The sequence below is a fragment of the Thunnus thynnus genome, chromosome 10, assembly GCF_963924715.1.
Source record: "Thunnus thynnus chromosome 10, fThuThy2.1, whole genome shotgun sequence".
Lineage (NCBI taxonomy): Eukaryota > Metazoa > Chordata > Actinopteri > Scombriformes > Scombridae > Thunnus > Thunnus thynnus.
In genome coordinates this window covers 25,417,097-25,441,875 of record NC_089526.1, presented here as the reverse complement: position 1 = coordinate 25,441,875, position 24,779 = coordinate 25,417,097, and the positions used below count along the sequence as shown (strand labels likewise).

General features: G+C 42.9%; 1 protein-coding gene across 3 annotated transcripts in view; it reads right to left on the bottom strand.

The window, feature by feature from the left end:
- znf407 (zinc finger protein 407) overlaps positions 1-24,779 on the bottom strand; it is a 146,858-nt gene that overhangs the window by 62,419 nt on the left and 59,660 nt on the right. For all 3 annotated transcript variants that reach the window (XM_067602268.1, XM_067602270.1, XM_067602269.1), the window contains exon 5: positions 19,665-19,739. In XM_067602268.1, coding sequence (XP_067458369.1) covers positions 19,665-19,739 — 75 coding nt within the window. The remainder of the gene's footprint in view (positions 1-19,664; positions 19,740-24,779) is intronic.

Genomic DNA, 24,779 nt, shown 5'->3' with positions numbered 1-24,779 from the left:
ACCTCATGCCTTGAACTGACTGCTCTTTGGCTTTTAACATTACTGTCGAACCTTGATCAGCTAGAGGCCACAGCGGGAAAGAACATCTGTAACGTTGAACAACTTCTACTTCCAGTCATTATATCTGCTTTTCCTCCTCCTGCACGTCTCCATCTCTCTCTCTTTTTTTTTTTTTCCCTCTCTGATCATGAAGCAGGGCGACATGATTGACACCCCGTGCATATTTATTCAAAGACCCAGGTGGGCCCTCTTGCCTGTACGTTCAGAAAGCTGCATGCTACTGTGTCTATACTGTCACTCATTACCATATCTATACTGTGGTGTGATCCTGTCATCAGTTCAGGCATATAGGGCTACTGTCAGAACATCACAGACCACACTGGCCTTAATTGTGATATAAATCCCCCAGGAGGAGTAAGTCTGTACCACTAGCAGAGGGTGGGGAGAAAAAAAAAAAAAAAAAAAAAAAAGACCTGACTCATTACCACGCGCTCACTACCGCCCCCAAGTGGTGAGGTTATGCTTGTTAAAGGGGAGCTTGCATGTGTTCTGGATAAAAGTTTAGCAACAGTGTGTTAAAAAAAGAGGCATTTTTATATTATGAAGAGCAAGAGAGATTAAAAAAAAACAGATCCAGATGTTTCCACTAACCTCACAATCCAGTGAATCAGATAAAAAAACTGTTTAGATGGTGAATAATATGATGTTCACTGACAGTGTCATTGCTTTAGGCTGAACTGACACCCTGCTCTTCCTGACTGCAAGTTTGGTTTTATGCTGCGGAGCGTCACACTAATCAATGGCTATGTAAACAGTGTTATTTTAACTGACTGCGCTAATTGTGATTGCCTTTTTGGACAGCTAAGGATCCCTTCCCTGGTTTTGATGTTGTGTTGGCCGGCCGGTGAGAGGAAATAATCCGCCAATGCTCTCTCTCTCACACACTGCAACACAAAGACAGAAAGAGAGAGAGAGAGAGAGAGAGAGAGAGGCCGACTCTCGCCTCAAGCCAAACTGACACAAACAGACAACTTCAAAGTGAAGACTGTTGTTTATTTGGCGAAGGGAAAAGGGGGGAGAGAGGGAAAAAAAAAAAAAAAAAAAAAAGAGAGAGAAAATTTATCTGATATGCAACTGTCAGGAGAGCATTTTCACATGCAAAATAGCGAGTGAGTGAGAGAGATTACCTAGAGGGAGGAACATGACAGCATTCACTAGGGTCAGGATGGATCATCATCTTCAGCCCCCTCCTCCCCTCGTCTCTCTCTTTCTCCCTCCGTCGCTCTATCTTTATCTCTCTCGCTCTCTCCGTTTTTTTTCCCTCCCTCCTTCCTTCCGTTTTCCCCTCCTCTCCCCTTTCCCTCTCATCCTGTTTTCAGACTCCATCACTCTGCACTTCGACAACCCGGCAGCTTAAATCCAGACTAAATTAGCTGAATGAAGATTAAATCATTTGGCCCTGAGCTCTCCAAGATATTGGGAGGAAGACTGAGTAAGCCTTAAATGGTGGCTGACTGGGTTCGGACCTAAATATGTGTCTGAGGAGAGGCTCTTCCTTCAATGGCAGTCAATCGAAACGTGATTAGAGGGGGGTGTTGGGTAAAAAATGGGGAAAAGATTAAATTTCTGGGACAACTGTTTCCTAAGTAAGGAGGCTGGCTTCGTTATTTTTCGTTTGTGTGCAGAATGTCGCCCGACGACAGGCTTGTTCCCGGGCTAAGATATCGAACCGGGCAACATCATCGCTCACGGAGCTCAGGAGAAAAGCTTTAGAAAGCGCTGTAGTCAATGTGGTCTGCGGATACTCAAATCAGTTTCCTGGATGGTGCTAGTTTAACATTCAAATGAACAAAGACAAGCATCTCTGGCCTGCTGCAGTAGTTACAACCACAGTAAAAAAAAAACTCTTAATGCAAACAGAAGAGGAGATTCTCTCAGGAGAAAGTCAGAGAATTATCCCAACAGAGAGGCATTTTAAAGTGAAATATCTATTGAGTTAAAGCATACTGAGACCTGCAGGAGTGTACAGCCGGCATGTCACACGAAACAACAGCTAAAACCTCCATGAAGAGGCCACATGTGTCTGCAGAGGAGTGTAGATGAACCTCCTCTGAGAGGACTGCTGCTGCATATGACTGCAATATAAACAATAGCACACAACAGAGATGCTGCTGCTGATTTATGTTTACCTTCAATCCCAGGAGGGGAAGAAGGAGGAGGAGGAGGAGGAGGAGGAGGAGGAGGAGAAGGAGAAAAAAAAAAAAAAAAAGATAATGAAATAAATAATAAAAGACCAGGCCCATCAGATAAGCTCCTGTTTATCCCGCTGTAGGGCAAATACAAATTGTCAATTTAATGAACACGGTGGACGTGATGAAAGCGGGGTGAAGGAGCCTCCTGCCTGACAAACAATCAGGAAATGTTATCTTAATATTGTTGCGCTGTTATTCAGCCCATAACTTAGGGGGTGGGGGAGAGGCCACGAGGAGAAGGAGGTGGCACGGTAGGGAGAGGGGGGAGCGAGGGGGGGAGCAAGGAGGCACAAAGGCCAGGTCCCTCTGTGGTGGCCCTGTTATTGCCTGTTTTTATTATGAGCCATAGCTCAATAGTCCCAAACACACTTTGAAACACACGACTTAAATGTGAGGAAGAGTGTACACACACACACTTGCACACACAGCCTTAAATTACTAGATCTCTTTTTTTTTTTTTTTGGGTAAGAGAACAACACGACATGATTCTGAACAAAACACTCTGAAATGATCTCTTTCTCTGCGTGCATGCGCATGCTGGTGGTGATGTGAAGTTTCCAGACTCAGTTAATTTAAAAGCTTAATAGGTTTTACAGATATCAGACTATTAATCAAAATGTTTCAACCAAAAAACTGCAAATCAAGAGCTCCAAAAAGCTTCCTGCTGAAATTAGCAGCCGCTAAAAAGTACTGAAAATCTGATTTGTGTGACATGGTTCGGTCAAAGGCCTCTTTTCCAACCCCCCCCAACCCCCCATCCATCCTTTAAACGGCACTTTAAAAAGTGTCCAGATGCTTCACGGCTCAAAGTTTTTTTTTTGTAATTCTTGAATTTAAAGCATCGCAATCTGAGCAGCCACCAAAATTAACTATTATCTCCATATTTATATATTGCTTGCACTAAATTGCGTCGGGAAGAATTACTATCAATATGAATATCTGCAACAATAACTCAGCCGCAGTGCTGAGGACAGGATGCTCTTTATCAGGCTTCTGATAGGCCTTAAATACAGCACAAGGCAGCCATATCAGAGCTTTTTCTCTCTAATATCAGGCCGCATTAGCACCTCGTAAATCAAATTACACTCCTAGAATTTCATTAGGCTCACCTGCCAGCGCTGCTGTGCTGCAGAAATATTTATGTTTTTATGCTGCGATTGTGTGCTCTCAGGTACACAAAAGGGAAGGAAAGGGGGGCTCGGAGGGGAAAAAAATGGGTGATAAACCTAATTATCTTTAAAGAATACAGAGAAAATGTGTCATAAATGGTGGCGATCCTGAGGAGAGCTGGCGTTTTCCGAAGCCTGTGGGGCTGAGAGTTGGGGGGACAAGTCTGCTCTGCTGTTTACCATCTTTAACCGGGGCTAGACTCCCGCAATCCAATTAGCATCTTCCCTAAATTCGCTCTAAACAGAACTCAAACAGGATGATGTATGACGCCGATCACAGAGCCCTCAACAACAAGCTAATCTGATAAAGCCAAAGCAAGACCGCTAATAGTGCAAATACTTGTTCAGACTGGATCCAAATGTTATGATAGGAGTCTGTCTTTATTATCTAATTATCTCAAAAGAATTCACATTTCCATTTGTACATTTGTTGTTTGTTTGTTAGATCGTATTATCTGCATCATAAGCATCTGTGGTAGCGAGTGTGAGCTGAGGCTTGGGGTGGGCTGGGGTGGGGTGGGGGGTGGATGTCGAGGAAACGGCTGTGGGAAAGAAACGGCAACATTCCCCCCATTCCATTTTCTTTCCCATCTGGAGCGGCTGGGTCTGGATGGCGGGGTGTCTGGATATGGATTTTGATTAGACACAAAGGGAAATGACTGAGCCAGTGACCGTAACGACAGCCACTTAATAAAAGGTACAGTCTATACATCAAAGAGCATCTAGCTGTAAATCATTCGGCCCTGTAACGACGTGCATCCTTGTCCCATTACCTAGCCCCTAACAGGCCACTCATATTTACTCTCTGGGCCCCAATATCATTTTAGAATAATGAGCTTTGTCCCTTATCTAATTAACGGGGGTCTAGGTTCTTTTTTTTTGTTTTTTTTTTCCTCCTCTACTCGCTCCCTCACTGAAATTAGGAGGCTAGCATATTGGTTTAACTAACAAATATTAAGCGAATTTGCTCCGTGGCATGACCAGTAAAAGTTATGACACAGATAAGGCGGTCGTGACTATTGTTGTATGTTGTGTGTAATTGCTGTATGTTGCAACTGGAGGCTGTTTACCCAGGATTTTTTTTTTGTGTGTGTGCGTGTGTGTGGCTGTGTGTGCTCCAGTGGGCAGAAGTAAAAGACCAGGTCCATTCTCTCTCTTATTACTGGAATTGTAATTCAATGATCACCTTAGATCACACGCGTGCCATAAATCAGATAGGCTTGACAGAGGATGAAAAATTGTATTAATAATGTGAAACTTATTATACAGTCCCAAATGCTCCCTTGATAAATGACATTGTTTGGGCCTGACAATGATTGCATTTAAAACATTATTTCTGTTTTCTGCTGGTGTGTATGTGTATGTGTGTGTGTGTGTGTGTGTGTGTGTGTGTGTGTGTGTGTGTGTGTGTGTGTGTGCGCGCTGCTGGACATAGCAGCAGTGGTGGTTTGCTGGTAGGGAAGACAGAGGTGGGGTTCCCAAGCTTCATAAAATATTCAAGATGTTTCCCACCCTTCTCTATGGAGTCAGTGGGCAGGCGATGGCCGTGGCAGTAAGGGTATAAAATCTGTGTGTGTGTGTGAGCTTATGTGTGTGTGTGTGTGTGTGGCCAGCACAAGTAAAATGGCTGGTGGCTCACCGCAGCACAAAACACCCAAACTCCCCAAACCACAGAAATGAGACGCGCACATCTTCAAGTCATAAAGCGGCACACTCGCACTATTATCATGACACATCCTAGTCAGATATTAGCAAATGTGAAGAAGTGCAGAAAAGGAGATGTACCGGGCTAATCATTTATGAATGAGTCTACTATAGCGCTTTCTCTTTTTTGGAATAAGTGATTTGGTGGGGAGTTTATTTTTCTTCATAACTCAATTTATACAAGAATGTTAATATAAGAGAAGTCTAGACTTAGTTTGAGCAAGAGCTAGTAGCGACAAGAAAGCCCTTACAGAAAAAAATATGGAAAAAGCCTGAGATTCGACACACTGTGTCTAAACTCTCTTTCTTTCTTTCTTTCTTTCTTTGTATCAGAGCGAGCTGGACTGTGCAGGATTTACCTAAAGCCCAGTCTGCATTCACTGAACACTCAACTGTACTAGATGGAGACAAACCTCTGAATCCTAGTATTGTGGAGTTAGAAAAGCAGCGAGAGAGAAAGGGATCTGGCACGGGGCCTATTTCTTTTCACAAGGACAAACACATTTTGTTGTAGCAGAGTATTTTGCTAATGCTTTCTTATTTTCAACACCTCTCTATATGGATTAAGTGCCCTTGCTCAGTGCATAAGCTGTAATGAGGGATGTTGTGTCTGTGTCAAAGATTTGAGCCAGAAACCGCAACCTGCCTGCCAATGCTGCTGTAAACGAGACCTGGACAGTAAACAGCTGGACTATAACGTCAGCCTTAAATACGTTCTAACACACTGCTTCTTTGTGTTCAAGTAACAATCAAGTGATGCACCATCGGGGCTCGTGCTGATCCAACTCGCAAATACTCACATCCAACACTCCGTGCCAAAAACTTTGGATCAAGCATCGGGAAAATAAATAAATAAATTGAAGTTACAATCTGATAGAAACTTTGGACAAATGTAGCGACGCCAACATAGCGTACATGTAACAGCAATTGCCTTTTGGAAAAAGACACCTGGCAGAACGTACAGTGTGCAATACGAGTGTTTCGAGAGAGGCAAAATAAATGTTGGAGGCTTCGACACGAGCGCGCCAACTTAATAAAACATTTCACAAAGAAAGTGTGCTGAAGCAATGTTGTTGGAAGCGATGGAAGTTATGAAAAGGGGCCTCCAGACAGCAACAAAGCATGCTCGATAACAAAGAAAAAAAATACATTTTATGTGTTGGATGACCAACTGTTACAGCTGAGTTAAATATGAGGTTGTATGTCAATTCTAAGTGTGACAGAAGACTGGATAGACTCTTTTGGACTTTAAAAAGCTGCTGCTGCAGCTAAATAGATTTGGAGCTCACACATGGAGAAATCCACAATGACCGCAACTGAGGATAGTGTCTGACAAACCTTTTTTCGATAGCATGGTGCATGAAGTGCATCTAAGTGGCTCATTGATGGCTTAGTGGATTTTGTAGAGGAAAAACATGCATTGGATTGATTCTCATTTATTGATATTTGGTACTAATGAAAAGAATAAATAAAGGCAATGGATGCACTTGCTCTTGCAGCTGTTTTGTGATAAGTAGCGCTTGTATTGTGCTCTTGAATTGTACAATCTACAACTCATATTGGCTCCTTAAAAACTGGTATCAGTGCAGCTCTGGGTTCAAGAAAAGTCTAATTAAGTTCCTGGACAGTTGGAGTCAGATCCCTGAACAGGGATACTGAGAACCACACTGGTCTTTCCCTGTAGACTTTCCCCTGGCCAGCCTTGTCCACGTCCTCTACTGTATGTGCAACCTAACCCCCCCTCCTAGTGATCTTATTACCCCCCCACCCCCCACCCCACTCCACTCTCCCTTCTCTTCTCCTCCTCCTCCTCATCCCTGCAAATGACCATGATGGGAGGCCATTCATCTCACTCCATCGGCCACCACAATGAAATAAATCAAGAATTTTTCCCCCAAATATAACAATATTTGTATTTGGGGTGGGGCAGACATAATTGATGACTGCGGCCATGCTAATTAAAAACGGCGGAGGTTTCATTAATCTTGGTCATTGGGTATGGGGATAGTAGGGTAGCGGCTACGGTGTTGGCTGGACAGGGGGGGACAAGGCCGCCTCCATCGTCCTCATTGCTCAGGTGATTTGGGCCATTGTCGAGTATATTAGCACGGCAAAGTTAATGTGAAATGGCCATTAATAATCACAACAAAGTCTATAGTATAGAAGCTCAGTCTCTCTGTCTCTGGCCTTCTACCACAACGCAACTGCAGGAACCAAACAAGACAATATAGTGAACAATCACACATGTTTACTGCCATGTCCCGGCTGGAGAAGTTAATTGCTTTTCTGACTTTGCTTTGTAGCAACTGTTGTTTTTTTTTTTTTTTCTATGCCTTAACACACACACACACACACACACACACACACACACACACACACACACACACACACACACAGCTTTGGAGAATTAATTACCAGTCTCAACTTTTGCTGCTTTGCCTGTGTTTGCGTAGTCAAAACTATCAAGCCTCAGAGGGCTGAGGTGTCACAGACTCTTCAGAGGAAGACAAAACATGAGCACCAGGGTTCACGCGTGTTTCACATCATATGATTCTACACATTTGACATAATCTTCACACAGCGTGTATTTGGACGTACATGCTTTTTATCACAATATTTTTATTCTTCAAGAGTGGTTTTCTTAGCTTGAGTATTCATTAGATGTTTAAGAACATTGTGTTTTCTGAAAAAGGGAGAAAAGTCAGATTATCGGATTACTTGTCATATATTGTGGATTATCAATCTCCACAGTGTCTTTCTCCAACAACAAATTTTCAACATGCAAGATGGCAGAAGGTCTGCAAATCAATAAGAAAAAAAAAAATCAATAATATGAAGAATGGTCCACGTTTAAACATTTTGAGTGGTTTATGCAATGTCTACACTCTGAAGCATTATTAAAATAAATTTCCATGACCATCCCCTGCATCACACAGATCATACAAACCAAACACTTGACAGCATCTACCAAATAAGTCATATCAGAGCGTCTACTTAACAGAAAAGACATGAACAGACCCTGGAGTTGATAAAACAGAATCATATTGTTACTGCTGTGCCATTACAGCACAGACAATTTACTAAGTAGCACCTATGAACGGCGCAGATGGATATCATCATCACTCCGTAATGGCCCCTACATGTTAATTCACAACTTTAGCTTCTCCACCACGACTCTGCTACAGAATAATGGCTAGCCCGCATCTGGTAAGAGGCAGTGTGGGGCAGTGTATGAAGCATAGAGAGAAACAGAGAGAGACAAAGAGAAACAGAGAGAATTAAACAGGGAGAGAGAGAGAGAGAGAGAGAAAGAGATGGGTGGGTGGGGTGGAAGCAGTAGCATATGGTGCCACGCTGCCATAAACAAGCTTTATGAAAAGACCGGGGACGTTTATTTAATCATGGAATACCTGAGGAATCGCAACGAGACACACACTTTGTCCCATTATTGTTAGCCCATAAATTTAACTGCTTTACCAGAACGACAAGGAACCTGATACAAGCACCGAAGACAACACAGGGGAAGCAGGTGAATTTATGTATGTGTGCGTTTGTGAACTGCACAGTGTTGTAGTGTATGGTAAAGAGTGTGTGTGTGTGTGTGTGTGTGTGAGTTTGTGTGGTGTTACAGATATAGCCATAACTGCTACACACTGGTATCTGTGTACCTGCAAAACACAGAGAACAATACACTCTGGGAAGTATCCGGTACAGAACACACAGATACGGATGTGTCTACTGTAATGCTCCGTTTTATTCTTCTAGCAGCCTCTGCATGCATAAACATTTATGTTTTCACCTGTAATTGCCTTCATTCTCTAGAAAGTAGTCTCTAACAACCAATGCAAAGAATTAAAACATTCATTAGTGCTTCGACCTCCCAGGTCAGACAAAAACATTTCCGAAAATAACAAGGTGGGTCTAAAGGCCCCCAGAGGAAACACATTTCTCATTTGTATTGAATTGAAACAACAGTGGACATCCAAATAAAGCTCTGCACTGCACTGGGGTCACTTCAAAAACACACACACACACGCTTACAAAATGCACAAACACAACCGTGCTTGCACACAGACGTGGACATAAATATCAACATATTAGCCACACACATGGACTTGCACATGGGACTACATAACACACAACTACACGTACAGCTGTATTTGAAAGTTCACAATACGATATAAAAAGAATGTCATGCACGCGAAATACAATTGGACTGCATGTGCAATTGTGTGCCTGCGCGCACTCACACACACACACACTCACACACTCACACACACACAGCTCTGGGTCAGGGGGACAGCGGTAGCTCAGAGCCAGCTGTGACCTGCCGGTCCAGGTGCTCAGGAAAACCGCTGTTAACGGCCACGATTGATGATCTAATCAAACTGTCACCACGGCGATCCGCTGCAGGGGGAGGGGAGGTTGGGGGGGGGGGGCGTGCCTGTGTGTGTGGGGGGGGCGAGTGGGAGTGGGGTGAGAGCAGGTGGGGGGGAATATCCAGGAGGCCTTGTGCATGCTTACCGTTAGCCCAAATTGAGAGTGACAGTCTCAATAGTGAAAAGGCCTCTTTTTTCCCCGTCTAAGTAATGGAGGAAACAACTCCAGCGGTCTTCCGGAGGATGTCACATAATCAAGGGAGCCCCAAAACACCCCCACCCACCCCTCTCTGTAACGTCTCAGCTCAAGCAGAGCATGGGGGGGGTGAGAGTATGGATGCCCGGAGATGATGCGGTATAGAGCTGGACCGACAGCCAACACAGAGCTGATTATGATGAGTTCTGCATTGTTGAGTGCTAAACACACACACACACACACACACACACACACTGTATTCCCCAAATCAGCTAGACTAAAATGTACATGAACCCCCCCCAGTGTTAACATCTAGTCTCATGGGGCCATTAGGAAACATTATTATTGTGGATTTAGTGATGAGTTGTTCTATCTTCATTCTACATGAGGAGATGATGGAGGGTAAAGTGAAACCCTGAATTCCAACAATCATTCGTTCACATTATCTAAATGGAATCATTTGTGACTACAGTGAAAACAGACTGAGACTCCATAGAGGCCCCTAAAGGGCCCCTATAGCCTGCTCAAGACCATCAACTGCACGGGCCCCACCCTCCCCCGACCCCACTTTGAGAACCACTGCTTTAAACTATCATGGGTGAGCCTCGTACTCTGGTGTCCAACCCACACACACACATCATATGTTCAAACATTAAGCGCCACTCAGCCCACACAGGCGCACCACATACCAGAAGATGAAAACATGCACGCTGTCTGTCACATGTGTAGCTGGGGATTCATGCAATGAGAGGAAGTGGTTTATAACTCAGTGAGTTTGGAACTTTGGAGTACCAGCTGGTTTATTTGAAGGGGCACTAGGATGTCCCCGGATAGAAGAATAGTTTAATCTAATGATCATTTATTTCACTAAAAATGATCCGTAATAGAGAATATACGGTAGAGTTTACAGTGTCAGTGCAAAAGTTTCTCTTTAACCGTTCTGCCAAGAAGTTAGCTGTATGTGAGGAGATACAATTAATATTATTTAAGAGATGTTATTGTATAAATCTTATCTGTGGTGTAGTGTGTGTTTGTCAGAGTGTCTGTTATTCAGTTATTTTAGAAAAGCTGGAATATTTTCACCCTCTCACCCTTACATATTTGATTAAACAACATCAACAGTATATTATAATACTCAAAAAATAGAAATGTTTAGGAAAGCTCTCCTAATGATTAGAGAATTATTTTAATTAATTATCATTAATTATGTCATATAATCCATCTCAGTGGGATCTTCTGGTTAGTGAGTGAATATTTAATTATTGATATGTTCACAGGTGAGTGCATGTATATTATATTACATCATTAATATATTAAATAAAAAATATATGATGTCAAAGTGTATGTTTATTTGTTCAATGTAATTTAACAACAGTGTCCAACAATCATTGTGTAGAATAGATGGGTGCTGTTTGTAGGTATAAGAAGATAATACTTAAAGATTGACAGAAATTACAGGAAAAAATAAGATAATGTAAAACATACAGTAGTTCCATTGCATCTTAGCATGGTTTGTATTTGCATGGGAAAATATGATAATATTTATCTAGTCCACAGAAAAATATAATGAATTAAGTCTTCCTATATTTAGCTGAAAAGAGAAAAGTTCAGGAAGTGGTCCAACTTAATAGTGGCCTTGTTGATCGCTGCCTGTTCTGCGTGTGTGTTAATCACCTTCCCCAGGATATATCCACGACTGCTGCTTGCCCGTCCAGCTCGCATTAATTTAATCGCTGCTCAGCTAATTCATTGATTAATTGGTTCATTAGTGATGCCTGGCAACATCCATTTCTGCCATGACAGTCTGATGTTTCAATAGAGAAGAAAAACAGGCTGGCAACAGCCCAGTTTTTCCACAGTCCCACTGTGCATAATGTCCAACCACTGTCAACAGTTAGCCGCACAATTGTGTCACTGTATAACTGCTTGGTTTTGTGCCACAGGATGTGAAATGAATATGAAGGTGAACTGTGCACATTCTCCGTTCTTGTCTGGTTGAGTAATGTCACTTGGGTTTCAGCGGTGGGTGACATCATTCTTCGGAAAAGAAAAACTTCAAAAGCTGGAGGGACTGTTGGAGCTGCACTACAGAGATGAGGTACATGCTGTTATGAGAAGACAAACTACTGCTGCAGATTTATTCCACAAGTCAAGGTCACGTTGTTCTGACATGATGAGCAGCTTCCAACTCTGGGACGAGCTGTCGACTGCTAACTAACATTATTATTAGTAATAGGATCGGATAGGACCCTGCTGCACCCTGCAACAAAGAGCTGGATGTTAGAGTGACCAACAACAATATACAGCATGGATGGAAGTGCTGATGTGACATCAGTGGCCAAATGACACCACCATAAAGTAGCTAAGTCGTACATGACCTCAGACCTTCCTACTCCAAGACATGAGCCCAGATTTATAATTGGCATTTTGTCACAGTTGCTGTTACCGAGCAGTGGTAGTACTGCGCTTTAACTAATGATGAGTAAGACCACAGGGGTGGAGATTTTAGCATTAAAGTGTGTCAGCAACATGCTTCCCTCACACCCCCTACCCACAAACACACACACACACACACACTCCCACATTTCTACACCATATGCCCATGACAAGTGCATAAAAATCGTTCCCAAGCGATAGCACAGGCCAACCCATAAAAACTTAATGCACCTAATTTCCCAGTAATCAAACTTTTATCGACTGCAATGGCTTTTAAACTAACAAATTTTAATTATCGCTTAATTTTAACAGCAATATTAACGCGATCCCTCATTCTGCGAGTGTTCATTCTCCATGAAATATTGAGTAGGGTAAACAGCGAGGCGCTGTCCGCTGGCTCCTGTTCAAACAAGCAGCCAGCAAACACAAAGGTGAGCTAGGGGTCGCTGAGGCCTTGCCAGTACCACGCCGGGACTACGTGAGCTGCACAGACCTCTGGGAAATGGATCTTCATGAGTGCAAGCGCTCAAAAAAAAAAAAAAAAAACAGTCCGCAGATGTTGCACTAAGATTACTACACAGCATTGATCACCGGTGTGTGTTTGTCAGCGGTTATAATGTGATCCTGCTTCATCAACAGACACTAGTTCATTTTCTGTTGTCTGCTTGATTTGATATAGATTTGAAGGTTTTTTTAAAAGATAAAAACAAGAAAAAAAAACATATTTTCTTTCTTTTTTTCAGGATTTAAGGATATTTAAATACCCCACAGTGAGTCCAAATATCCTTGGCTACTTTCAAGTTAATATTTCCCCGCTGCCTTGCCTGTGCGTCTCTGTGCTGCTAATCACATCCCTGCTTACAGTACCAGCAGCACGGGATGTTATTGACTGCTGCCCTTGGGTGGCTGAAAACTAGGCCTTACCACCCAACACCAAGACAGAAAGACAAAGTGCTGACACAGGCAGATAAGAGGAGGAAGAAAGAGAAAGATTAAAGAGCAGATTCATTATCAATAATTAAGGGAAAGGATTTATTCTAATGAATTAGGGGTTGTCTTTATCTACTCTTTATCTCCCTATCACACAGCTAACTCTCTTTCTCTCTCTTTCTCCCTCACACACACACACACACACACACAAATGCGCAGCACACACACACACACACACACACACACACACACACACTGGCTCGTGGTTTTCGTGTGACTTGACCCCTGCCTGCTCTGTGTGGTCCATATTGCCACCATGCTGGCTCCAGGCAGGGCTCTTCCGCCCTCGCTCCCCCCATCCAGCCTGGACGGTCCCGGCTCTCGGTGCCGGGGCAATATGGCTGCGCTGCACGGCATGCTGGGACGCGGCTGCAAGCCCAGAGCCCGGTGCTGAAAAGCCAGATGCCCGCTCAGCCAAGCTCGGACACTGGCACAGCGACTTGAATGAATGCAGGAACGTACAGTAGATATTAATGCCATCGTGTCAACATAGAAAAATAAAGGCAGTGCATTATGTAAACCAGGGTAAAACTGAAAGATTGATTTGTAGATGTATTAAGCTAATTATTTTAAATTGAAAGTCAGATATTATTGTGTAAATCTAATATAAAGGATATTTTCTATAGAAGGGATCTATTCATTCATCTTGCCTAGAATAAAAATTTAGGGGAAATACTGAATATAAATTAAAATCCAAACATTTAAAGACACAAATAAAGATATGAATCATACACACAAAGTTGCAATCGGTTGCTTAAATCCCAAATCACTATCTGCAGTCAAAAACGACTCTGTTTCTACACCGCTCTCCACTGCAGACATGTAATGACAGATGCTCTGAATATCCCTGTCTTCATTTTGTGAGTCATCACACCTGCGCTGTGTGCATCATGCCTGCTATTTCTGGATCTGTGTTCATGCCTTTTCACCTGGTTTTCTGTTTTCCTTCCATTAGACGCATTTTAACACCGGCTTATTTGGCTCAAAGATACAGTAAAAGCCGACTGCGCCGAGGTTCCATCGACCTACAACCAAACTGTGAGCAGACTTTAGTAATTAGACACGTCCAAAACACTGAAAACATTCTCTCCAGACGATTGTATCACACCTTTTTTTTTTTTTTTTTTCTTTACTTAAACAAATACATCTTTCTTCTTGGTTGTCAGCACTCCTGTTTCAAGAGTGATGAGTGTATTAGTTCAAGGAGTTTATTATTACAAGCGTGAAAATGGCAGGCGTTTTAACAATTACCTATGAAAACAGGTATGTGAGACAGGTCAGTTGTCTTTTGGCGCCCTGTTTTTAAAGAACTAATTACAAGCAATTGAAGCAAGGTCGCTGCTGTCAGTCATGCTCTCTCAAGACACTCCCTTGTTATTAAAGTGTTGGTTTAGGTGCCTGCGCAGACACCCACACACACACACACACACACACACACATACACTAAGATGTACACCACGGATAAAATGGCAAATTACAAGAAAAATGAAGTACTGGAATAAGAAATCAAACTATGTGGTGAAATATGTGAAATGTGTTTTGATGGCAGAGAAAAGATCTACAACGACATCGACACACGTACGTGCTCACAGACACATGTACACGTGTATACACATAAATCAATTTTACACAAATCGGTGGGGTTGTTTCTCAAAAGAAATTATATACTACATAACAATTATTACTGGCTTGTTTTATTCCATGTTTCATGTACAGCATTAGTTCATACTAGAGATCCAGAACTGATGGTTGTATCCTCTCTCTGTTTCACAATCAGAAGAGCACTATTGTTCTTTTGTGACACTGCAACACTCAATCAAACTCAATAAAATCTAACTTTTACAGATTCTGAGGCCTTTTACAACCATTTTTCCCGCTAGGCTGGCTCAAACCCCGCATGTATTAAGTGAATACGGGAGATTACATATTCAGATGGAAATGCACCATGAAACAGGGCTAATGCAACTCAGTATGATATTACAAGTGGGTGATAACAGCTTCTTATTAGGATTCTTAGCTGCGATGCACAATGTTACAATAAAAACCTTTTAACATTGTTCAATGCCATTACAACCTGAAACCATACAACAAACACAGCTAGGTCTATGTATACTTCTGAGGACATATGGTCCTCGGTAGTATACATCTAGCAGAGTGTACACACATACAGGCAAACAAAAGGACAAAAAGCCCTCGTCTCCGCTGAGTGCCTGCAGTGAGGAGTGGTGGTGTGACTGAGACGAAGACCCAGTTGTGTCACTTTATTACAGTTCAGCTCTCCCTTTCTTTCTCTCTCTCCCTTTCTCACCCAGAACCTGTCAGATAGTTGGAGTCTGTCATCTCCCCTACAATTCTTCTTCCTCCCCTTCCCCACAGGGGTTAGAACGATATACGGGGCTAATATTAGCCTTTTATTTTTAAGTCACATCTGACCAGCGTTGGCCATCTCTATCCGCTACCCTCATTAGCAAGAACTGCTTGTAATGAGATGCTGTGTTTGAATAACACAAAGCTATGTTATTCCTCACATGAAAATAATCGCATTTAAATAAAGCCGACGTTTTGTAGCGTGTTCTTCCTGTGTTTTTGTGGGTTTCGTCTGGATACCTCAGCTTCCTTTAACCCTAAAACATGTGTGGTAAACTGAAAGTAGACACCATGTGACAAGAAAATTTGCAGGTTTGTGAGCGAAAGGAAGTGCTGCATTTGGCTTTGATCACCACAGTGTGTGCAGGGTTTTTTTTTTTTTGCACAGCCATAACATTCTTTCTTGGATTTCATATATTCATGCATTATACTCCCCCTTGCCACCTCCTTTCCTTGACCATAGCAAAGGCCTTAGTTTGGTTCCACCGTGCTGAGTCCTTCTCATTCCCTTTAAGTACTTAGGAAAGGTCTAGTGGGGCAAGAGTTCTCCTTGGGAGATAAATAAAGTTTAGGCTGATTAATTAAAATAGTTAGTGTAAGTGAAAGCAGAAATTGTCAGCATCATCATCCTTTTAAAGCGCATATTGGTGGGACTCTATCCTCCTCACAGATACCCACCCAAAATAACTTGGCGTTTGAGGCCCCAGACGGATTTGGCTAAGTGGAGCTTGGCGTCACCTACGGCTAGTCAGGTCTCTTCCTCCTCCTGCTCCTCCTCTTCTCTTCCTTTGACTAACAGATCTCCCCAGTGTTCTAAAAATACCAGGTGAACAGGGAAGTAGAGATGGTGATGAAACTGCCTCTCTGACACTGTCCCACTGCAATCCATCTCTCCACCGCCTGCCAGCCAGCATATGTTTGCAATTGGCTCCCCCCAACAACCCCCATCGCCTCTCAACCCACCCCCCTCACCGGTCCCTAGTTGCTGGTTCAGATCCCCCCCCCCCCCCCCCCCCCCCCCCCCCCCCCCCTACCCTCCCCACCCTATACACACACACACACACACACACATTTCCCCATCCTTTCCTTCTCCCTGTCTCTCTCCCTCTGCAACCGTCCTAGTCTCCAGGTCTGGGCTTTCAAAACCGGTGCAGTTATCAATCACCGAGCCAGCACTGTCACATTGGACCAAACTGCTCATACACACACACACACACACACACACACACACATACACATGCACACGCACGCACACACACTTCCTTTCTTTCTGCATTTCTTTCTTCTTTCTTTCTTCTGTCTTTCCTCTCTCCCTATCTCTCCGTCATCCCACCCCTCTCACTCCTCCTTCTCCTCCTTTTCCCACTTCTATCCTCCGTCCTCTGCCTCCTCTCTTACATTTGCCCAAATTTGTTCCACTTAATAAGCCCTCCCCAATGACCTTGTGCTAATTAAGCTGCACTGTGTTGGAAATATGATGGTTAATTAATGATGAGATAAATTCTGTCTGCAGGACTGTCAGAAAAATGATGACACCGTGTTTTACAGGTTTAAATAGAACAAACCTTGTGGCCGTCCTCCCTCTAAGTGTGCACGCAAGGGGTGTGTGTGCGTGTGTGTGTGTATGCGTGTATCTGTAGAGGCACGTGTTTAAACGAGAGAAATGAATGAGAGAAAACGAGGGATGAAATAAGATTTTGATGATGATTTGCTGGAATGTGCAGTTTGTGTGTGCATATGCAAAAACATAACTGTACGCGTGTGTACACGGGTGTGTTTTAACGTGCACCCAGTGATCATACAGTACTTCTATGTGTGTGTGTGATGTAATGATGCTGCTGTGTGGTACAATGCTTTATGGATGAAGAGAGTGACTGGAGTTGTTTTTGGCAAATACACACACTGAGCTAAACACTATCAGGTAACACACAGACCTTATAGCTCCATCCATGCCCAGAACCCAGTGTGTGTGAATGTATGTGTGTCCTCTATGACCTTGGCTGTATTGCTACCTCTTAATACAAAAGCCAAGAGTACAAAAGGTCTTTGGGAGACAGAGTGTGATGAAATTAGAGATGGGAATTTTAGAGCGGCTAGTCGAAGGAAACGCAAGTCAACTTCTAACTAAAATCAAACTAAGTGCGTTCACTGTTGCCTACATTACCCATAATGCAACATAACTTGATTCACTCAACCATAAAGATTCGGGTCAACCTCACTCCTCTCTAACTCCACACTCTCAGATTTTTTTTTCATTTTCAGTCTTCAGTTCCAACTGACATGCAGCTCTGTCTGGAGCCGCTTTGTGCAGCACAACTTTTTCCTCGTATGCACCAGTTCTCCCAACACCTGTAAACAGACTTCTCTGTGCAAAATTTGTAGAGATCCCCTATAAGTAATCACAATGACCTTTTCTCAATCTATCTTGCAGACACAGTGAAATACAGACTGCATTTTCCTAAGTTCTAATCACGTGTCCTTGTGTTAATGTGTTATCGATGTTATATGTCAAATATCTGTCACAATTTTTTGTTGTTGTTGTTGTTTGTCTCTCATCTTGAACTAGACTAGCCAACACCGCCCATCAGTTGAAATTACAGTTGACCATTACCTCGTGGGTCATACTAGCTAGCCAGGCAATACGTCAGAGGTGAGTGTTTGGAGTCGGTGACAAAAACTTTGTTGACATTTTCAAAGAATGGGCTTGAGGTCATTCAGTTCTCCCTCGTCCTACTCTTTATCTCACTACAGTTCTGTATTCCTCCGTTTTCGCTGAGCTATGCCTATTTTTGATAGATCCGATCAAATCCCACTCGTATTAACCCACCCACATATTCTGTCTCACTCAAAAATATGTCACATTATGGAAGATAAACTCTAACTTCCATTTCACAGTGATTTTAACAAAGCTCTTTTTCTGTTTTTTCTTCTCTTCTCTCTTTAGAGTAGTCCGATAGCAACTTACACAAATGCTGTTAGAAAACAGCTGAAATTCAGGAAAAGGCATCTGCTGTGTAAAAGGGAACAATAACATTCAACCATTCATATTTAGAGAAGCCTAAAGCCAACATAAATAGTTTATGTTCCTGTGTTTTCTTTTTCTCTTGCTTTATTTTTGCTCTTTCTTCCAAATGAGTAGCTTAGATGCTGGACAAAGACCTTCACGACTGAAATGTCATCTCTGTGTTGGTCAGTGGCAAACGGCAGAAGCCTGTGGTACTGGGCATGTCACTGATGTGAACGCATGTAACTGTGAGTGCTGTATGAAGCAGAGTGTTGCTACAGAACGCCATGGAGCTCTGTCAGCTATCCTTGGATAAGCAGAGGTCACAATAACAAACATGTGGATGAAACAGAGACTTGAAGCAGTTAAGGATATGAGGATTTGTTTCCATCTAATCCAGATGAACAGCTGACAGTAGGAATTTAGTCGATCATGTCTGAGAGATGGAGAGGTATCTGGTCGGGCTGCTTACTTCCATATCTGAAGGCACTTGTCATATCTAATACCACACGTTGTCAAAAGTATCAATTTGGTTGCAGAGTAATGAAAAAGCGGGTCTGTTTCTATTTTAGCGGCTCGCTTGACAGATTGAGAGGTGTTTAACGTCTCGTTTTGGCTTGTCAGGGTAGTGGGAGGGGAGGGGAGGGGGGGGGCTTCACAACTTCATCTCCTCATCTTTCTTTTTCTCACACACACACACACAACACACACAAACACACACTGACAGCAGGGCTCTGCTTCTGATAGACAGGGCCAAGCTGGAGACATTACACATACACAGAAACACACACTCGCATGCACAGACAAAAATGGTAAAAGAAACATCATTCATCCTTAATTCAAGAGGGAGAGCAGAAAGTAAGATGAGGGAGGGCGCCAGATAAAGTTTGACAGAAAAAAGAGATGTAAGCAAGAGACCGAGACAGACAGAATGAGTGAAAGCCATTTAACTCATTAGGGGAAAAGGGAGGATCTCAAGTTATATTTAACTTGAAATTTAACAAGGGGGGACTTTTTGCTTAAAAGCTTGCAGACCTAGGGGTTGTAGCAGTCATCCTCCAATATCTAGAATGAATTACTTGCTGTACTGTAGTTTGTCCTACCAATAAAACATCAAATTCAAACCAGATTATAATACGTAGTAGTGAACGCAGTTGTTTAATTTACCTTTCTTTACGCTGTCCGACTCCATGTTTTCCCAGCAGGTGGGTGCTGAGGTGTTTCTTCATCACGAAGGCCCATCTACAAAACACACGCAGGACATGGGTTAAGCAAAGGGCATCGAGCTACAATATGCTACACAAACCGTTGGAGCAGTAAGGGACAAGATGTGGGAACGGGGAAATGAAGCACTGGTAGACAACATCCGCAATTAACTGCAATGAAATGAATAAATGTCTTCCTACATTAAGGTTTAGTTGGATTTAAAAACTGTTTTTCATTGTTTCCAACATTGAGCTGTAAAACATAAAAGATGCTTGGTTTTGGTTACTCTGCTTTTTTTCCCCCCCTCCCTTGAAAGACGTGTTTCACTTTAAGAATATGTGGGACTGTCTGTTAGCGTTTCCTCTGTTTTCTCCAACTGTTAAGACACTTTTGAACAATTGCATGAGAGCACTAACACATCCTTCTCTTCGCATTCCTATGTAGACCGTTTCCTGGAAAAAAAAAAGAAAAAAAAAAAAAAAAGAAACCCATGCGACATTGAGTTTTCAGAACAGCAATAATAAGCTGTCATAAACAGGTTTTGTCTGGAATACTATTGTTTTGTTATTTGATGACAGACCAGCAAAACAGACACAAATTTATATGAAAATGTTGCACCACAAGAGGAGTATTATTTGCTGCGAGTCTGTGAATGGTTAACAAAGTTGGAGTGTATTTGTTTGTTTTTCAAGCACCTTTTCGGTCCGACAGTATAATGAGAGTCTAGGCAAAGAGTGCCACATGTTGTATATCAACGTGCCACACAAATATGTGCACGTGTATGGATTTTTTTTTTTTTTTTAAATGCACATGTATCTGCAGTGCATGAAGTAGCACACACACACACACACAGTCAAAAATACTGGGGTACCGTAGCTCGACAGCGACCACAATGTCCTGACTTTGTCGAAGGGCCCTGAGTTTACCGTGTCTCCTAAACAGCATATGAAAACATAATATACGGATGACAGGACTAACTACTCAGACTTCCAAGCTGCTTCACCAGTGTTTTCATCCCCTGGCCTTTTCATTTAGCACCCATCACTTCCCATTATTGTGCAACTGAGAGACAATGACCACATCTGAGAGCTGAGGATGGAGCTACATGAAAGAGGCCGAGGGAGTTGAACCGACAGTCATGTGGTTGGCACTGTCACTGCACACACTCAGGTCCTCCCTCTGTGACGCTCCTCCTATTTCTTCTCTTCTTGGAGGTTTTTCACTTTTCCTTCTTCCAAGTAGATCATTATTCTATTTTCTCTCCGGCGAGCCCGTCTGTGCCTTTCTGAAGCTTTCCTGCTAACTTTAGGAGTCAGTCTATCATAAAGCAAAAGCATAATTATTTCACCATTTATGTCGCCATGTCAGCTATTGCCCTTCTCTACCCCAAACCTCCCCCTTCCAACGTCTGGACGCGCACACACACACACACACACGGCTGAGTCCTCCATCCCATCATGGCCCCAGAGTCCCATCCGTCATCGAGGCCCCTGAGGCCGACGCTAACTAACACCACCACCATATAAATATTCAAACATGTTCCACTGTTTTGCCTCGTTATCATCACTCTACATTTTCTCAATCCTCTCTAACTCAATCCATCCACCCGTCCAGAATGTTGCCTTGGAGTTAAACTGGGAGCAAGCGTATGACTAAATCTTGTATACTCCAATCAGGGGAGAATGGCAAGATCAAAATGTGGAATTTCTTTGGCCCACTAGAAGCGTCTCTCTGACTGACGGCATCATCTATAAATAAACAAACAGCATAATTAAGATATTTCTGAGAGGGTGGGGGGGGTAAAAGAATTAATCAATATATTTGAGAGAGAAAAGCGAGGCCTTGGAACACTTCACGCGTGCTTGTTTAAGTCGTCGTGTTTAGACGTGAAGAAAAAAGAGCTTGCAAACATTTCTGTTAATTATGTATTACAGCTGTCCTTCATAAACCTAATTACAGAGTGCTGAAAGGCAACAGGGGCAATTTGCATATGCGCATGAAAGACAAGACATATGCAAAATATGATTTTAATTAGCATTCTTTGATAGCAAGGGGTACAAATCAAACTGGCGTGTTGTGAGATTCTCATCTCTCCCGTTTTTTTACTGGATAATCTCAGAGTGGCACGAGTGCAAGATGGGTAATGCCCTATGGAGGCACCTGGCACAGGCTGCACGCACACACACATGCACATAAATGCGTGTTGACATTCGCAGAAATGCATAATAACAGCATGCACAACCCCAAATAACCACACACAAATAGAAAAATAGAAATATCTAATATGCACACAAGTGTTGTCATAATTACCATGTGATTATCTAATACACATTATTACTACTATTCCTGATAATGTTGCGATAAAATGCAGGCAGCATGCACGCAAATACTGATCTAAATACAGACAAATTGCAATCCTTACTCACAAAAGCAGACATCCACAAGTACCCTATCCCTCATGCATACACACACACACACACACACCAACACACAACAAGATCCCATATCTAAATGTTAAAGGGGCAAATCCATTTGTTTAAGGCTGTGTGTAATCAGCCCCCTGCCCTTGGTGTGTGTGCATCCTCTGCCATCCAGGTCAAGGCCTCAGCTTGTCGTCCTGCTGCCTTGGGCTGCATCATCAGCCCAAACCATCAGCCTTGATGGTTATTGTAACAAAGGGATACTTTAACATGCCATTCATCCATATCAATTCTCTTCCCCCCCATGAATTGAACTAATAAGGCTGTGCCTCTGCCCTCCAGGGAGGCTCATAATATCCATTGCAGATATGAAAAAAAAAAAAAAAAAAAAAAAAGAGAAAGAAAAAGAAAGACGGAGGCTCTGGTGTTTCACGTTCGACTTTCCCTTCAGACTAATCGGCGCGCCACAGCTCGTTAGGTCCGTGACGTGCCGGAGCTTTACCGATAAGCAGGGGAGACACGGCTCAATTACCCACAGTTACAATCTTTCTCTCTCTCTTCCCTCCCGCTGCCTGACGATGAAGAGATAACATGTCAATATTTGATACAAACAACTTCATTTGCCTAATGGTGTTCCTGGATAGGCCCATCTACAGGTCCGGAAGGGATGGGAGATCTAAGAAAAGGCCTCGAGCAACACTCGGCTTAGACATACTGTAGCCCACTCCACCCCCCCCGTTCACGTACGCCCATTCCCGAGAGCTGCGCGCGAGGCATGCTGGGATAGAGCCAGGTCAGACATGACATACTTTGCCAACTTTTGCATGTGTTACTTTCAGCTGTTTTCCAAAGGTTTTGACAGTCAACCTTGAAAGGTAAAAGAGGGCAAATGTAAGTGCAGCGTCTTGGTTAGTTCTGACATTTCCGCCCTTACATTGCTGCCATAGAAAGCCGTACCAGATGGCATCAGGTACATGAACGGCATGGCGTGGGGAATTTAAACTTTTGTCACCAAGCAACGTGAACCAGTGTGGTAGGAAGTCATTTACACCGGCAATGATGGACTTGACCGTTCAATCAAAACCTCTGGTTCGACATGAATTGAAGGAGTTCATGGACACTGAAACCGAAAGACAATGAACAATCAGAAGGCTAAATCAGAAAAGAAGCAAGTCAAGTCGAGCACACTATTTAAATTTTTTTAACATCTGTGTTGTCCTAAATGTGGTGGTAGAAGGCAATAGCTTGGGAACAGTGGGCATTTCGTTTTTCTTCTCTTTAAACGATTGAACATCCAGTTTGCTGCCTGCTGTCTGCCACCGCAACGTGAGTGCCACATAGGAAAAGCTATGAGGTGAAAAATGAAGCTCAAGTCCAACAAACTTCTGCATTGTGATTGGTTAAAAGGTAACTGAAAAGCCATTATGAGAGAGCTACCAGATGCAGGAAGCACTCAACCCTCACCGGGTGAAGCTGCCGAAAACCTGGGAAAGAAGAGGGGTTCCATGGGGGAAAGATGAAAGGGGAGGTGGGGATGAGCTCTGAAGTTATGGGACTATGCTCCAGCTCTTTTTGAGGAGAGACGCACACATACACACACACACACACACACACTCTGCAGTGGTCTGCTGGGCCCGAAAGAAATGAGTGTGTGCGGGCTCATCCAGACTCCTGTGCGAGTCCTAATGATGGCCTCCACCTGCTGCTTTAATGTCACAGCTGGATCACCCTCCATCCCTCACTGACTCTGACTGCCATCAGCAGCAGGTAGCTCCCTTCTGCACGCCCCTCCCTCCGCCTTCATCTCCCTTTACTTCCATCTTTCTCCTACCAGTCACCTCCTCCATATCCATCTCTCTCTGCTACACCTCTACTCGTATTTCTTTTTATACCTCCTTCCTGTATCACCAAGTTCTACACCACCTACATCACTTTACCATACCTCCCTTCAACTATTTCCCCATTTCCACCCATTTTTTTTCAGTAACTTCCTGCCATTTACACCACAATCTACTGTATATCATCATCTTCATCATCTACAATGTAGGTGAGACACATTCTACCAATCATCTCAACCAAAGCAACTCATTTATTTTTTTTCTAAATGCCTAAAAAGCATCACAATTTACTTGACAATGATCTATTGAAAGTAGATATGCTACACATACAGTACCATAGCACATTAAATATAAAAAAAATAGTGCCCCTGCATAATATATTTACCATTGCAGAAGGAGATCCATATCATAAAAAAAGAACATTTCACGACGCCACGACTAATTCACTCTTCTGAGTTAACATAATGCGTTTCTTCCTTGTTTATTTTTTTATAAACCCATCCTGGAGAAGCGGAAACCTGGAGGTAAGTTGACATGTCTAATCTGAGAAGGTTTGACAGGCAGGTGAACTGACAGAAGAACAGAAACCAACACTTGGCTGACAGCAACCCTGGAGCGCTGAGACAGCTGCCGACATGTCAGACAGACAGATAAACAGACAGGAACAAGAAGTCGAAAGATAAGACATTTATTGACAGACAGAGAGACTGCTTCCTGACAGAGAGACAGACAGGCACACATCAAGAGTAAGGGCTGAGGAAGGAGGGATTTTTTTTTTTTTTGCTGAGTTTACAGGCTGAGTTTAATGGATGTTCTAC